Below are 15,964 nucleotides of genomic sequence, written 5' to 3'. Positions count from 1 at the left end.
AAAATCCCAAAATGATGCAACTCAGATACTAAGAGAACCTTCAGTAGGGGCAATAGCACCTGTATATCAAGAACTAATTAAAAACAACCTAATGCATGTCTCTCCCATAAATGGAGATCCAGATTTTTGGCTTAATCGTAGTAAACATTGAAACTTTTCTCATGTGGAAACTCTGGAATCAGAACCAAAGAAAAGAATGTCTGGCATCTTTGTTTTCTGAACATCCAAAACATGGAGACATCACCCTGTAAACCATATGTTACTGCAAATAAATATTATATATATATACACAAAATCTCAAGAGTATTCCAACAAAAAGGCTGTTTGGTTTATTCTGCTTTGAAGTAGTGCTTTTCTAACTGCAACCTACTGATCATTCAACACACTGTCTTTTCAGACTGTAGAACATCAGAATCACAAGGCTCAGCCGGTGGTAGCAGATTTGTGTTATGACTTTACTTTTCTTGTCATCATAATGCTGAAAAAATCCTGTCTTCACAGTTCTGTCCATCTTTTGTAGGTTTTCCTTCCTTTCAGTGATATGGAGTTGTAAACTCAGATCCTTTGTTAATGATATTCCAGCAGCCACTTTACCACACTCTCTTCTTTTAAACTTTTTTATATCTATTGCTGTGCTTCAAAAAGCTTTTTTGCCTGAATTCTGTCAGCAAAATCAGAGCTGTTATCATAATTATATTCTGGTTCACAAAGGGAAGCATAGTAACTAGAATCTGGCCACTTCACTTGCAATTCTTTTTTTCTGATTAGAGTCTGTCAATTGCAATGGGACAGCACCTACTGTCAGAGCAGACTGCATGGCCTGCAGCAATTAAGGCATCAGACAGACTGCTATCCTCACACAAAACATTCACCTCTAACTTCATTTCAGAGCCATAGTGGATAAAATGAAATATTAGACCTGGTTTATGAAGAAGCTGCTGAAACAAAAGTATAGCTTCCTCACTCCAGTGATCCCCCTTGTCAGGAACAGTATCATGCAAAGAGCAAGAGTGTGCCAAGTGTGGCAAGTGTAACAGACTTTCTGGAACAACTTTAAGTTTATGGATATCAGAATAAGGTATGGTCCTCAGAAAGCCATAGTCAATAAATGTAAGAACAACAGACTGACCTGTTACTTCACTAATTTCTGCCCTGTACCACTCTGCTTCCTGCCCAAACTCGATCAAGCAGCTAGCACCAGGAATCACAAGTTCTTCTGGCAGAGCTGGCAAGTTGTCAGGAAGGTCACAGAGAAGCAAGGACAAGTTTCGCATGCAATCAAAGAAGATTTCTAACTGGATGCTGAAGTTTGAAGGATCAGTGACTGCAGTTGCACACCCAGGATATGTTCTGCCAGTACGCAGCAGCATCCACATGACTGAATTTATCTTGAATGACGTATCAAACTCCTTACAGTTTGTATTACTACATTTTTCTGGTCCAGCAACTGTCCAACAATGACTTAAGAGCTGATTCAAATACTCCTGAAGTGTAAATTCCCCTACTAAAATATCCACCTCCCACATATCAGATGATTTCAAATATCTCAAAAACAAGATCCTTATTTCACAATCTAGAAGTGCATTTACTACATGGTCAAAGTGAATTTTCTTCAGGTTTTTAGAACAAATCCACCTACAATAAACAGCTTGTTTAGGAATACTTTTAATCTCATCACTGAGCATCTTTGCATTATTTAAGGACACCATCTCACACATGCCATAATCCATGAAAAAAACTAGCATTAACTTTTCCCTGACAAATTTCTTTATTACTTTTGATCTATTCCATTTTAAGTTCCTTTCAGATTGTGTAATGCATTCCAGTCCCTGTTCAATGTCATCCACTCTAAGCGAATCACCTCTTTGTGCTTCTTTGTCAAGCATTACTTTTAACTCATATAGTATTTGCAGATTTTTAAGTAACTGTACATAAAAATCTCCATTCTTTGAAATACTAACTACTTCTGCTGCTTCTACTTGTCCAGAATTTAAAACCTGATGAAAGAGACTTAAGGGTTTTACAGAAGTATTTTTCATCCCAGCAGCTTTGATTTTATTTTGGCCACCTAAACTATTCTTAGACCTTTGAGGATTATCATTTTGTTTAGGCTTATTTTCCAAAGAAAATACCCATGTGCTGTTACACCTTATGCTGTCTATTTTATGCGAAAGGCAGTTAGACAATGACTCTCCATCACAAATTACATCTATTTCCCATTTTTCTCCATGTTGCTCTAAGAACTTGCAAGCAACTGGCTTGTCAATTACTGTTCTTGCAAAATATGCAGCACTTTCTTTAGTCCAGCTTTCACCAGGAACACTTTTTACACTGCTAAGGAAACAATGAACACTAAACCTTGGCAAAGTTAAGAACTTTTCTGGAATCCTGCAGATTTTTGACAAACTTACAACTGCAGCATTACCATAGTCAATAAATTCTACCTCATAGGAGTTTCCTGATTTTAGAGTTTTAATAACTGCTCTATAGTAAAAACAATCAGCATCGTGCTCTGCAACAACGAGATCCCCAACCTTGAGTTCATTTAAGCAATTTTCCCGACCTCTATTCTCCAAGCTCTCATTTAAATCATCTGCTAGTTTTATTATTAAGTTTTCATCCTCTGCAAAGTGAACATAGAAACTTGATGGACTATTCATGTGAGAAATATAACCTGCTACTTCAGTATTCACCTGGATATCACGTTGAGGAAGACTGATTAATGTTGGTATATTTTTATTACTCTTTTCCTGTTGACCTGTACAATTTGGTCTTTCATTCTGAGATTCAGAGAGCACATTCACAGTTATTTTCTTTGAATGTAAAGCAGAATAAGACAGGGAGTGAGAAGCAGGTTGTCCAATCCAAGATTCCTCTCCATTCTCCAGAAGGGCACTGAAAGTATTTCTAAAACCTTGCTCTTTGCTGACCTGTAAAGTTTGCTGTTTTGAGAATCCTCTACACAACTTTGGTGTGCTACATGCAGTTTGCTCTTCATCTCTGAAATTCTCATCAGTATCTGCCTGGTAATACTCATAATAGGCTTGGCATTTCACTTCAGTTTTCAATTTAAGTATTTCAGGATCTTTATCATTGACTTCATTAATTTCTTTGTCATCTTTCATGTGACATATCCCTCCTTCATTACTTCTAAATTGTTCCATACAGCTTTCCTGTGCCAACTCTTCCAATACCTTTTCTTTAATTTTCTGACTTACTTTGAGCTGTCCATCATACAAGTCCACAACAATCTTTCCATCTGGTTCTCTGGATAAAATTACAGCCTTCAGCAGTTTACCAAGGAATGTTTTCACAAACCATGTAGTAATTTTTGCTGGAAATTCTGCCCCCCTAAGATCTGACAGACAGAATTTAATAGCTTGCATGGGTGTGAATAGTAGGTCAGTGGCAGAATCTGGAATAGGCATCAACTGGTCTCTCTCCACCATATTCATATTTCCAAAATCCACATAGTCAACCAACAGAAAGGATGTTGACTCCACAGGAAAAGCCAAACCTCTGTAAAAGAGACCATCTTCCACATATTTGGCTATACACAGTCGCATATTGCCATGATAATTTGCATTACTTGACATTTTACTTAAATCACTAACCTTCTTCATCAATGCCTCAAGAGTTTCAGAGTTGCGGTTAAGCTGACAATAGAATTCTGAAGGACTATTTATGTGAGTTATATAAACATCCTCCTCACTTCCAATTTTTATATTAAAAGATGAATAGCAAAAACTGTACAGAGAACCCAAAGATGAAAGGTTTCTCAGCCCAACATGTTCAGGCTGGGTGAGATTACATTCTCTGAGGAATTCCTCTACACTCTTAAGTGGAGTCTGTAAGTCAACTACATTGCATAAATAGTTGGGGCTCACCAGAACAACAGCATATATGGTGCAAGTCAGTGGTCCTCTAGAGGAAGAAAGGAAGTCTTCAAATCGTCTTTGCACTTCTTCAGACCAATTAACTGAGTCAGTCTGTAAGACTACATTTTTAAGGCCACATCTAAATGCTTGACTCTCTAGAGTTAAGAAATCTGGAAGAACACCCTGTACATCTTTAAGTGAAATTCTTTCCTGATAACCGTAGTCTACAAAAAGCACATCAACTTCATTTGTGGATACCTCCTCCACAACAGTTGCTCTATACCACTTCCCATCTTTGGGATACTTAACAACACAGGCAACCTGTCCAGTTTTGTAGGGACTGGTATGATCTTTATAGTATGTTTGAATTTGTCCCATCAAGTTATTTAGCTCTGGCAGCTTGCTTTGCAGTTGACATGAAAAATCTGCTGGGGAAAATATGCAAGAACACACCACTTCATTAACAGCTCCTGGTTTAAACACAAGCTCCTTATAAACTAATTTTTCTTCACATACTGATTTATACATTTTAGAGACAGTACCTTCCCCTAAACAGGATGGCACAACAGGTTCTCTAGGCATTGGCAGCACATTTAATGATTTTTCCTTCTGAAGTACGTCTCCATTTCCAGACACTTTGTTTTTGCAAATATTACTGTTGTTCTCTGCACTGATTTTTTCTTTTTTACATTTGAGGTGCTTCCCGTTGTGCCGCTTTTTTGCTGCCTTTAGAACAGAATCTGGTGGCTTTAGCCGATATTCAGCATAACCAGCTTGAACCATACACGTGGCAACATTTCCTTGCAGGAAACCAGTATGACACTGCACATTAACAACGTACTTGTTGTTTTGCTTTCCAATTACATGAAGTAGCACTGGTTTGTTCAACACCACATTTTTAAAGAAATCAGTTTCTTTTTTAACCCATACACCATCAACAGGAAATGTACAAGCAAGGGAACAACACATAGCTAAAGCTGGTAAATCAGAAAACTCGGGAAGCAATGTTTTCACATGGTGATAAGGTATAGTATCTGTATTTCCAAAATCCAAAAAGTAAACCATAATGCTAACACGAAACACTTTTGTGACAACACCCCGGTAATAACACCCATCCTTGCTATACCGGGCACAGCACAGCAACCCAGGTTCTGGCTTTTTAAGGACCATCTCATCATCTCTACACTGACTGTATCTGCAGGCAATGTTTTTCATCAAGGCATGAAACTCATTCTGGTATATACATATTTGAATCCAAAAGTCAGATGGATTTATGACATGTACTACAAAAGCTCCATAAAAACAGTTCATCTGCATCTCTACTCTCTTGCAGTGGCTGGAGAAAGAAATGTCCCATTCAGGTAAGCAGGTTTTTTTATCTTTGTTTCCAGAGCAATTCTTAGATGAATTGCTTCTCTCTGAACTTAGTTTGTGGTTTAGTGCAATACTTCTGGTTTTTGTTTCCAAAGGTGAGCCGTATGGTGCAGCTGTCTCATTCTGGTTTTCTGGATGCTCAGCATTAATTCCAATATTTTGTTTCTGCAGCGTTATATAATACAAGCGTTCAGTATTATTGTATAAATCAACTTGGACACACACAGAAGTTTGTCCTATTAAGGCTTGTGTAAGTTCCTTGAGCTGAAATTCTATTACTGTTTCATCCTGACTACCAAAACAAGACAGTGTACATGGAAATGAAATCATTGGTAATACCATGAACTCAGCTTTCAGTTTCCAAACACAACTAGGTGGCACAGCTTCAATAATGCCAAAATCCATAAACCAGACCTCCACGTGATCAGAGAGAAGTTGTTTTATCACTCCTCTATGCCACTGTCCATTTTGCCTCTTGGCAGCACAGAGCAGTCCAAAACTATCACAAGATGTGGTATTTTCTCCAACAAGAGCTTCATAGTACAAATGCATAGCTCCTGTCAAACATTCCAGCTCTTTCAGCCATTTCTGTATCTGACAATAAAATTTATTTGGGCTTACTGCACCAGTTATTTTTACATTTTCTTTACTACCAACAGGTAAACATGGAAAGAGCTGATCTGGAATGTGCCAAAAATCTGTTGGTTTCTCAGAATTATTTAAGGTAAGTAACTCCCTGAATGGATACTTCTGTGTCAACAGTTGTGGTATTCTCTTACAAAGTATTCCTTGGGGCAATGCTCTTAAAGTCTCTACAACAAGACAAAATGAATCTACATCAATAAATTTACCTAACTGCAGCTCAAGAACATCAGTAATAATCTTACGCACTTCTAGAATAAACAGCTGATATGGTGTAACAGCCTTCACATGACCAGTGATCTGTAATCCTACCAGAGATGAAAAATAGTTAATGGCTTTTGGACTCCATTTTTCTCCAAGAGGAAGTACACTTGCAAAAACACCCAAAACCACCTTTGGAGGCAGCTGAAACAATTTATCACTAGCAGCAGCAAGATGTGTTTCCTCAACAGCCAACACAAGCCCAGTGTCTATAAGAAAAGTCTCACAGATATTCCCTTTCTTGCTCAGAACTCTTCCTCTATGCCATTCTCCTCCTGTGTCTTCCACCAAGCAAGATCCACCAACACAGATGTCATCTTTTACTTTGAACACACGCTGTATTTCATTTTGTAGTATGAAATAGTCAAGCTCACATCCTACATTGTATTGACCCTGGAACATTATAACCAAGCACTCAGGATGGCATTCTACATGAGTTATCTTCAATTTCTTATCTACTGAGTCTGGTGAAGGAGTCAGAGATTCCATCTTGTCTGCAAAGAAAAAGAGTATCATCATCTTGATAGTTTTCTGTTTTTTTCTTTGCAACTAATTCCTTACATGATGTTTGTTTTCAAAATAGTTTAACAGCATGTTATTAAAATTCTGGCTAAAACATATACTAAGCATTTAAGAATGTCATGTTTTAGACAACTTGAAATATACTCCACGCAATTCTTTCAGTAAAGACATGCTCAGATAACATGAAAAAAAGTACCCCTGGATGGCAACAGACTGGTTTTATCACTTGAGATTAATTTTTGACCAAAATGTTGCTCTCACAATAATACCAAAGTATTCCAGTGTGTTTCTCTTTGCTTTTAATATGCAAAGGACCAAGGACTCATCCCCTACTCACCCTGCATTTTCTGTCTAAATCACTTCTTCAAATCACCGACAATTTATAGCACTATGCTCAACTGTTTACTCTGGCTGTCTGTACCAATACCGTATTTAAGGTTCTCATAATTGCAAGGACATATTGAAACTGTCATCTCTGTGCAACATTTCTGCACTGCTCATCAAATAACAACTGTGCCAGGTGTGTTTTGTATGGTCTCAGCACACCAATTTTGATAGTTTAAGTATCTTCAAAACATTCAGATACTTTTCTGATTTATAATTCAGTCTTGAAGCTCAATTTCCAGTTTAATTCATATGTCAATGATTCAGTGAATCTGTGACTTTACATTGTTTAAAATGGCTGTGTATGACCATAATTTAATCAAGCAATTCCATTAAATGAACTGCTGTTATAACAAAGTAATTCGAGGTAGACAACATCAAATGCAAAGATAGTGAATAAATACAAAGGATAGTCTGAACAAAGATAACCTTGATTTATGAATTTTTATGTAAAGCTGGAACTTAGACTTTCAGTTTCAACTATAAGATTTTAGGGCAAGATCCCCTTAGCCTGCGAAAAATCTTCAGTGAAACAGTCATGATAGTGTTCATCATAACCATACATGAAGTAGTTAGTAATACACAACCTATCTTCAGAAAAAAATACTGATCTCTATCATTCTAGCTCACAAAAAAATTAACCCCCCCCAAAAAAAACACAACAAACCCCAAAAAACCAAAACAAACAAAAAAAACTAATAAATAATAAAAACCATATAAATAAAAATAAATAAATTTAAAAAATAAATAAATAAAAAAAACCATAAAGCAGTAGGGCAGACAAATAAAGGATGCATAACTTGTAAAACCAACCAAAAAAAAAATAAACCCAAAAAAACCAAAACCACTGGACACAAAAAAAAAAACAAAAAACAAACCCTCAGAGTAAAAGCAGTATCAAACCCAAATCTGAAAAATTCCTGCTTGTTGTTCCTTGAAAATAAGGCCCCTTTTTTCCACCTTTCCCTGTAACAGAAACTGAAAATCTGGGTGCTTTTAACGAAAGAAAACAGTCTTAAGGAATTGGTTCTGTCTGCCTGGAAGAAACATTTGCTCACTACAGAGACTTAAATTTTAGAAGGGGCCTGACTTGATCCCTTTTTTCCCCCCTTCACTGAAACTATGCCCTATTTGCACTAACACATAACAAAATAAAACAATTTGTGCATTAATGCCTGTCTGTTATCACAGCCTGAGTAACATCACGCTGACACAGCCACAGTTGACAAAATGGCCTTTTGCTGTTTACTCACCTTTCCACCTTCATTAGTAACACGTCTTCTAAAGGAAACACAGGCCAGTAATGGACAACTACGTATCTCTCTATGAGAAAGAATGGTAGAAAAATCATTAGAAAAATACACATCAACTAAATTCTTGTACTACTTCTCTTACTGAGAGCACCCCTCAGGATAAAGTCTTTGTGGTGTTTGTTGACAAGAAGCTCAACATGAGCCAGCACTGCCCACTCACAGTCCAGGAAACCAAACACAACCTGGGCTGTATCCAAGGCAGCACAGGCAGCAGGTCCAGGGAGGCGATTCTGCCCCTCTGCCCTGCCCTACCAAGACCCGACCTGCAGTGCTCATCCAGCCCTGGAGTCCCCAGCACAGGCAGAACAGGGACCCGTTGGAGCAAGCTCAGAAGGGGCCACAGAAATGATGAGAGGGCTGGAGCATCTCTCCTATGGAGATAGGCTAAAGCAGCTGGGTTGTTCATCCTGAAAAAGGGACAGTTCCAGAGGCACCTTACAATAGCTAAAAGGGATGGAAAGGGACATTTTACAAGGGCACGGGAACATAGGAAAGGGGGAATGTCTTTTAACTGAAAAGGAGTACACTTAGATTAGATATTACAAAGAAATATTTTATTGTGGAGGTGGTGGAGCACTGAACAGGTTATGCAGAGAAGCTGTGGATGCCCCATCCCTGTTAGTGTTCAAGCCTCTGAGGAACCTGGTCCAATCCAAGGTGTCTCTGCCCACGGCAGGGGGGGTGAAATTGGATGAACTTCAAAGTTCTTTCCAACACAAACCATTCTACAATTCTCCAAATCCTCTTCCTGATAAACACACCTTGGAAAAGTTCCTCATACTTAGTTGAACTACAATCTAAAGATTACAAAAAACAAAATTACAAAACTGAAAAAATTGCATCTCCCCTCCTAAAATCATGCTCTGGCTATACTTCCATCACTGAAGCTCAAAAACCAAACCCATCAGAAGAACACCACAAAAGCACTTACCACCTACTTCCTAAGCAGGAGCGGTCGCACATTTGTATTTCCTTGCAACTCTTCGGCCACCAAAATGCACGCTTCTATCATGCACCACTAACTTAAAGACAAATCCAAAATAAAAGGACTTTTAAATGCAACCAAATGCAAGACACAGAATTCAGGTCGAGCTGCCTGTGCTCCACAGCAGGCGCTCTGACCGGTGCTGTCTGACCCTGCACTCACCTAAGAGGAGCCGGATTACGGGCAGGCGGGCACGGGCAGAGGGTGCGGCCGCCCAGAGCGATCGGGGAGCGGAGCACCGCGGAGCACCACGGAGCACCGTGGAGCACCACGGAGCACCACGGAGCACCCTGAAGCACCCTCCAGCCGCCGCCGCCGCCGTCTCACCGCCCGCGGGCAGCGCCCACCGCACCCGGCAGCGCCGCACGCCCAAAATGGCGGCGCGAAGCGCGGCCGGAACGTGCTGCCCGGGAACGCGCGTGCGCAGCGGCGCCGCCCGGCACTTTCGCGCCTCGGGCGTGAGGCTGGGGAGGGCCCGGGGGGAGTCCCGGGAGCGCCGGTTCGAGTCCCGGGAGCGCCGGTTCGAGTCCCGGTCCCGCCTTCCCGCGGGCACTGTGGCCTGGTTCGCTTTCCTTCTCGAGTTGTGTTTTATTTATTTATTTGTTTGTTTGTTTATTCGCCTGCTTGCGTCTCGTTGTTTTTCCTTTGTGTATGCACGTTGCAGCTGTCGTAGTTTTAGGATGTCGCCTGACAAAAGTGCCCGAGGGTCCCAGAAGTTACTGGAGCTGCCTGAGGAATATTTGAGAGCTCTTATCCTTTCCCGTTAGCAGAAAGAAATTCTCTAGGCTGAGAAAGGTACATCTTAAAAGAGGGCAAAGTGCTGCCTCACTTGTTTTTGCATGTATGTCAGATTTTATTTTTCTTAGGGGCTTTTAGGCAGTGTTTGTTTTATTTGGGGTTATTTTACAAAGAGTATAAGCTGAGGTGGTCTTAACAAGAAAGCTTGATATGGAGTATAATCCTGTAAATATCAGCATGATGGTATGTCTGTAACTGCATTCTAGAAAAAGTTCAGGTGTATATAATAATTTGTAAGGGTTTATCTTCAGGTTTTGTGCTTTCTTTTCTCAAAATGTCAGCACTGCTGCACCGTAGTTACACTTTGCAAAGTTAAGAGAGAAAAGCTGGGTTTGCAATACTTGAAGATGTAGAAATCCCCAATGCTATCGGTAGCTGTGGAATTATTGGTTTTCACTATTTTCACTTTTGCAAATTATTATTAATTACAATAATTTTGATGTAATACAGTTTATAATTACTTCTAACTCTTTTTTGATATAGTATAATTTGTCTGGTTTTGTGGCCAGACCTCTGGCCATGTGTCCCAAAGACAGCTATTGAATTAAAATCTGTATAATATATGGTTAAAGTGGTATGTAGCTACTTGCGCTTACCCTGAAAATTACAGGAGCTCCTAATTTGATTTTGTGGGTAAACCATAGTGTTTATCAGGGTCAAGAATTTGTAAGAGCAAAGGTTGTAGACAGCTGTCATTGATGGAACTTCAATTTCATTTTTCTGGATAAAATGTCTAGTTTATCTATCTAGTTTTGCTTGGTGTCAGATGATCAGACTTTACATGCATAGCCTAGTTAGTCAGAGTTATGTAAGAATGGGCTTCATTTGTACCATACTAAGAAAGGAAAGATAAAACTAGATATTTTGAAGGAGTTAGATTCTTGCAAGATTGGAATGTCGGACTGAAATCTGGAACCCAAGGTTCTATATTGTGTTAGCATTTTCTACACTGTGAAGGGAAAGTGTTGCCTAAGATTGGGCAATTCAGAAGCCTCAGGTACTGGATAAGGAACAATCTAGAATTTCTGAGTACAAAATACTACAACAGGCTGTGGGGTATGGTTATGTTTTTCCTGGTAATTCAGGCTGAAGTCAGTCCTAAATGCTACCACTGCTTTTTTAAAGGCACCTACATTTTTTCCTACTAAAATTACAGTGGTGATGGCAGCTGTAATAGTGACCTTCTGGTCAGAGCACTCAGAAATGAAATCTTGCAGCTTGATCTGCTTTTAAAAATATGCACCATTTCCCTTCAGTGTGCCTTAACCAGTTACTCATGGTGGAGCACAGCGTGTCCGGCTTGCCTGAGGTTGTGCTGGGATGTAGGATGGGGATGTGGGGGGAAGGAAAAACAGAGGTTATAAACAGACAGTCTGACAGGTACTATAGGATGCTGAAGCCTTCTTGCATTTTCTGAAAGGAAAAAAAGAACTTTTTTGCTAGTTATGAGCTTGTTCCAAAATTTATGTAAAATTTGCATAATTACAGACAGCAAGAGAGCATGTCTTTTCTGACACTGGAGTGGGGGTGGTGTTTGATACATGTTGCTCAGGAGTTGTATGATTTTTAATTTTTTTTTTTTTTTTCCCCAGGCTTGATATCCACATTGGAAGGTGTCAGGTATGCCAGATGTCAGAAGTGAGGTCCTTCAATAACATTTGAGCCATGAAGAGTCACTATAGGTCATTGGAAGCAATCAGGAAGCATGTAACAGCCCAGAGCAGAAATCAGTGTTGCAATATCCCAGAACATCCTTATCAAATATTTTAGCAAACTTGCAAAACCTACTCAGTGTTTACATTTGGATTGCAGATGTTTTAAAATGCTGCTGCAAGTACACAATCCACATTGATTAATACTAGATCTAGGGGGGATTTTCCGGGCATTGTGTACTATGAAAATAATGTGGTTAACTCAGAGTTTTCATCTTTTTCACTTTCTTGAACTTTGAAAATTTTGCATTGTTGTTATTCCCAGTGTTTTCCTTCCTCATCATTATTGTGAGGAGCTCATTAAATATTTTTGCTGTTTTATCCAATATAGAAGGTTAACAAACTCTAGTAAGTCATTTTTATGTTTCATTGATAAAAATAAAATACAGTGGAAAAGTAATTTTGCCATGTGGGGCTTTACTCTCTTAACAAATCTTGACTAAGATAAAACCCCAAAAGTGAACCTCAGGTTGTTCTTTGTCTATATCAAACTACTGAATAGAATGTGTTCCAAAATATATCTATGTCCACTCAGAAATGCTTTCTTACTGGGAAAATTCTGCTGTGACTCTGTATATGCTTTGAAATAGCTAATGAAAACCTAAAATTAAAAAATCCTTCTGTGCTCATGGGAGGGTGAAGTATAGTTTTAAGAAAGTAAAAAATTTCTTCAGAATATCATAAATGAAGCTCTGCTGCCAGCTGCCTGCCAGGACGTAGAACATAGTACTGTGTGAGTGAGCACATTGTTGAACTCGGATAATAGCTGATCACCATTCTAGCTATCTTCCAATATCTAGGAAAACTGGTTTGCAGGGCAGAGAACAAAAGGCAAAGTTGTTATTTGTTGTAAAAATTGAGAGGCGTACTGAAAAATAGTACCCAAAGGGTGGGTTTTGGATAATGTGGACATTCATCACCCAATCTAAGCACCAAAAGTAGTCTGCAGACTTCTTAAATTTTTCTTGGTAGGTAGTAAATTTGTGTTTGTTTTATTTGAGCAGTAGAAAAATGGCAGATAAAAGTTGTAATCTGTAGGATAACATATAAAAAGGAGGAGAGGAATAATCAGCATCTCCTCTTCTGTTAGAGTTTTGTTTTAACTGAATTCTGTGTGGGGGAGAAAACTCCAAAATCAGGTAACCACCTGTTTCCAAGGAAGGCAGGAGGCACAAACTACAAGAGGATGAGAGTATCTCCCCAATGTAGAAATAGGAAAGGGTTTAGGTCTAAATCTTCTCCTTAATGATTCCTTGTGGGGTGACAAGAAATTCATGACATTTCTGTGTTTTGAAAATGAAGAGTGAAGAAGGCACCTCTGCCTAAGATAAATCTCAACAATGGGTTGTTTTGTCCAAATCACACCAAATTATTTAAACAGTATAATTTATAGTTAGAAGTTAGGGATATGAAAATAATAATACTGTTCTATTATGTTTTCCTGGGAAAATTAGTGTCTCTTCTGAAACACATAACAAGACATGTATAGCACTTTTTTTTTCCTGAAGTTAGTCTGAAAGTTTTGCTGCTTCGTAGTAGTAGTCAACAGATTTGAAAAGTTAAAAAAACTTGAAAAATCCAGCGGACTCAAAACAGTAATCTCAAAACAAAAGTTTGCGCCCGTTTTCCTAATTTGTCCTTGAAAGCGTGTCCTTGATGTGTTCTTAGTTTGTGTTTCTGTTAAACTGAGCAGTTGCCACGAGGTGGCAGGAGCAGCCACAAGTTCAGCGGGATAATTGGAAATTCACTTGGGTTCCTTCGGTAGAAGGAAGGAGCACAGGAATGATCATTTCAGGGTGACCTACAATGAGATATGAGGTTGCATGTGCTGCAGAGTTTCACCAGAGGGGCCATCAGATTTATCACACGGTCTGAAGCCAATTTAAGTGTTTTCAGGTAACCTAAAGTAACTATTGAAATACTTTCAACCTATTTACAGCACCTATTTACTCAATACACAGTCAAAATTTCATTTCAGATGGTTTACTAAATCACAGGTGAGTTTTACCACCTCCAATCTTTTAAACTGTATCATCACTGATATGAAATTGGCCACTAATTCAGCAGCTTACATATCAGAAAGCAGAGGGTAGAAACAATTTTTACGAAATACTTTTCAGCAGTAGATGATTGAATCATAGAATAGTTTAGGTTGGAAGAAAACCACCAGAGGGATTATCAAGTTTCTCCCTCTGGTCATGGGCAGGGACACCTTCAAGTACTTATTGTTGCTTCTTAAAATAGACATTGCACATTTCAGTGACAGTAAGTGTCAGAGCAGAGAGGTTTGCCCTTTAAGTCAGAAGATGTGTCTATTTTACAGATGAAAGAACAAAGTGAGAGTTGTTAAATAGTGGGACAAAGTAAAAGGTAGAAATTATGTTAGTAGAGGCCTTCCAAAAAGATGAGTTTTGCCATACAGATATACTACACTGGTGCTGCTGTGCAGATAAGGACCCACATTAGTGGTGAGATTGAGTTTCTCTGCTGTGCAGTTTGTATGAATGGGGCTGTGGGGTAAGTTCACATCACTCTGTCATCTAAAACATTATTTAGGCCCATAGTGCAGAGTGGTGCTTAAGAAAACCCTGCACTACAGTTTTGCCCTGGTACCTGTGTCTGCTGTGCAGGACGAGAGACTCCTCCACATCAAGAGCTCCTGGCACAATCTGCACAGAGCACATCTGCAAAGTTGAATGTGTGGTGCTGGTGACCCAATATCCAAGTCAACAGGTTTGAAGTGAGGGAGGATTATTTAAGACTAGCTCCAGTGTAGTCATATGGCCTGCATGTCTGCTAGCATTTGAGATAGTTTCATTGCAAAGAATTTGTGTGCTGCAGTGCTAACCAAAGCAGGCTAAGTGGGAATAGCAGGGAGATTCACCTCCTGTTCTAATGTAATAGCACCTCGGAGGGATGCTTAGACTTAGGCACTCCATGGGTAAATTCTCCTTTCTTCAGCATGGCAGTGCAGGAGTAGGGCTAATAGGACAATTTAATGATCATACAGGAAAAATAGAACTTCAGAATAGAACTATAGTAATTTCAATTATTCAGGTTCATATAATTCCATTTTATATTGCAAATACTTATTTGTGAAGATCTATAGATCAAAAAGTTTGATTGTTTAGTAGGAGCTGAGAATGGAAACAAAATCTGCTAAATCATCTAGTTGTCTCTGAAGAGACAAACTCAACAATCTTACAGGTTTTTAACATTATTCATTTCTGTGGTTCATATCAGTTCATTAACTTCTAGCCCCAAACCTGCAGGCTATTATGTGAAGAAAAAGCCACAGCCTCTTACAGACTTTAATGAACACTCTGGGTGTCTGTGCAGGTGCACATTTTGGATTATGCAGATCTGACAGCATGTGAGTGGTCTTAATTCATACTCCCTTAAAAATCTTACTAAATCTATGTATGAATTTTAGACATTCAAGGAAAATCAAACTTAGCAAAACTTACCACCCTCTCAAGAAAATAATAATTTTTTGCTCAGGACACTGTCCATGCATCTGTGCACTGGACACATAATATTTAAGGAATGTAGTCTTACCTGGAATTTCTATGCACAGTTTTCATTTAAATGTAAAATCATAGGTCAGAAAAGAAGACTGGTATTTTTAAGTTTTTCCATCTGAGAGTGCAGGCCTATAATCTGTAAAAGGCCTTTCTGTTCAGGAATGTTGAATGTCTCCATTTCCTACTATAGCAGGGGTCAAAATCTTTTTGATTTAGAACCATGTCTTAAGCTAGTCCAGTATTTCCTTTTTCTCAAAAGCCTTACAATGTTAGACTACAATGTTAATCATTATATACACCTTGTTAAATATTTTACATCTTGTCGCTGTTTACAAACAGAATGAGTTCTCTAAAACTCTTTTCTGATATTTATCATGGGCCATTTTTATGAAATTTGAAATAATAGTGCAAACAATAAGATTATGGAATGGTTTGTGTTAGAATGGACCTTAAAGATCACAAAATCATAGGATAGGTTGGGTTGGAAGGGACCTTTAGAGGTCAACTAGTCCAACCCTGTAATGAACAAGGACATCTTCAGCTAGATCAGGTTGCTCAGAGCCCTGTCCAT

At 38.8% G+C, this 15,964-nt stretch overlaps 1 protein-coding gene across 1 annotated transcript; it reads right to left on the bottom strand.

The window, feature by feature from the left end:
• Positions 1-763: 763 nt before the first annotated feature.
• TDRD15 (tudor domain containing 15) lies at positions 764-9,340 on the bottom strand. Its single transcript, XM_021525459.3, has 3 exons — positions 9,306-9,340; positions 8,315-8,384; positions 764-6,649 (listed from the first exon to the last, which is right to left on the bottom strand). The coding sequence occupies exon 3, from the start codon at positions 6,642-6,644 to the stop codon at positions 765-767; it is 5,880 nt and encodes a 1,959-aa protein (XP_021381134.3). The 5' UTR covers positions 6,645-6,649; positions 8,315-8,384; positions 9,306-9,340; the 3' UTR covers position 764.
• Between the last annotated feature and the right edge of the window lie 6,624 nt (positions 9,341-15,964).

The sequence above is a fragment of the Lonchura striata genome, chromosome 3 (assembly GCF_046129695.1).
Source record: "Lonchura striata isolate bLonStr1 chromosome 3, bLonStr1.mat, whole genome shotgun sequence".
Classification (NCBI taxonomy): domain Eukaryota; kingdom Metazoa; phylum Chordata; class Aves; order Passeriformes; family Estrildidae; genus Lonchura; species Lonchura striata.
This window is presented reverse-complemented; position numbering and strand designations above follow the sequence as displayed.